Below are 1,743 nucleotides of genomic sequence, written 5' to 3'. Positions count from 1 at the left end.
GAGCCGGAATAGCATAAGTAAGGACATAATTCCTATACCCACAGCACCTGCAGCGGAGGCTATGGTAATCCCACCTGTACACAAGTGTCGGTTCGCACCTCCATTTGCAGCTGAACACGCAAGTCCAGCGCAAGGTGCAAATGCCAGCATGCAGCCAACACCAATCATTATTGCACAGAAAACCAAAATTGCTACAGCAACGAACTTCCAGCACCTATATATAATAAATGTAGCCAGTTTCCGTCTACTAAAGGCTCTTCCGGTTTTGACGTTCACGGCTCCATTCTGCCTCCAATGCTTTGCGCTTCCGGTGTTTCGGGTTGTTCCTGTAAATTAGGCGTGTGGAATAGGATTCGATGAACATTCTATCCCCCACGAGGCGTTTGTCTTTGGGGGGCGGGAAACCTCCAAATACAACTTTCTCGAAGAATTTATTTTGTCGCCGTGTGTGCATATCAGTTTTACTCTTCAATGAGTATCCTTTGGATGTCTCCCTCGTTCGCTCACCATGTTCTTTATTTCGTAATTCGCCTCAGGAAGCCCCTCATCCAACGTTGAGATCTAATTTTCTGAGCATTTTGCCCAAAGACGTGTTCTCAAAAAAATCTCCACTATGTGTGCCGGACAATTCATTTGGTTGTCGTAATTTATCAATGTAATTGTCAACTTCATCATCTGCATCCAATCCTTCTCTGGTAGAGTATTTTTTATCCTTATTATGATATCCGGATGATTCAGCCATTCTGTTCTTTTCTTCGAGATCAACATCATCTCGTTTTTCGAACAAACTGTCACTGCTGTCAAAGGTCATGGGTTCTGTAATTTCCTGGCTTCTGTCAGAATCGTCGCCATTGGCTCCTTCTGGGAATATACTGTCCATACTGTCAGCATTTGCATGTTTATGCACTTTGTCCTTATTATTAAAAATGTCATCGGCTCCGTTCTCGAATATACTATCCATGCTGTCAAAGAGCATGGACGAGCTAAAGCCCTGATCAACGTCGTTACCATGATCACTTCGTTCTTCAAATAGACTCTCCGTGCTGCCAAAAATCGATGATCCTCCAAACTTTACCTTGCATTGATGCTCATCAAAATTATTCAAGTTTAAAGACTCGTTGGATTTGTCCACGTTACCACGATCCATCGTACTTTTCGACTTTTTCCTTGAACTCGCGCGGGGACTACTCTTTCTAGATCGTGAATTAGAGCTATCACCATGCTTTGTTACATCGGAACGGTCCTGCAGGTAGGTTTCGTCATGTTCATCCACTGAACCGATGCACTGTTTCCTGAACAGACTATTATTCTGTTGTAGTAGTGCTTCTACATTAGTTTCACCCATCAATAATCTGCTAATCCTAACAACCAAGGTATTATTCTGGCCAGTTGAATGATTCCATGATGTGCCTAGTGCATTTACCTAACATATAGGACAGAGTAGATACATTCATAATTTGTGCATTACGCAAGTATTTAGATAAAATGAACGAATGTGACGTGTTTAATTTTCAATAAAAGCAAAGAACAAAATAGGTCATAGTAGGAACACGGATTTTAAGAACTGCTTATTTATTATATTACGTTATAGGGAGCGTGCCAGGCACCTAGAGCATAAATGAGTATAGCGCGTTTCGCAGGAAGTACCATTCTCTTTTTTGTTTTTGTTGTTCTTTGTTTTTTCCCCCTATTAGTGTAACGAAGGTTCAAGGAAGCAAAGCATCTTTATTTTATATATATAAG

The 1,743-nt window shown here is 41.3% G+C and overlaps 1 protein-coding gene across 1 annotated transcript; it reads right to left on the bottom strand.

Moving 5' to 3' along the window:
• Positions 1-544: 544 nt before the first annotated feature.
• Positions 545-1,345, bottom strand: AK88_05601 (uncharacterized protein; the record flags this gene model as incomplete). Its single annotated transcript, XM_012483203.1, has 1 exon — positions 545-1,345. The coding sequence occupies one exon, from the start codon at positions 1,343-1,345 to the stop codon at positions 545-547; it is 801 nt and encodes a 266-aa protein (XP_012338626.1).
• Positions 1,346-1,743: the final 398 nt, after the last annotated feature.

Source organism: Plasmodium fragile (genome assembly GCF_000956335.1).
Source record: "Plasmodium fragile strain nilgiri unplaced genomic scaffold supercont1.173, whole genome shotgun sequence".
Taxonomy (NCBI): Eukaryota; Apicomplexa; class Aconoidasida; order Haemosporida; family Plasmodiidae; genus Plasmodium; species Plasmodium fragile.
Note: the sequence above shows the minus strand (reverse complement) of the source record. Positions and strands in the feature narration are given on the sequence as shown.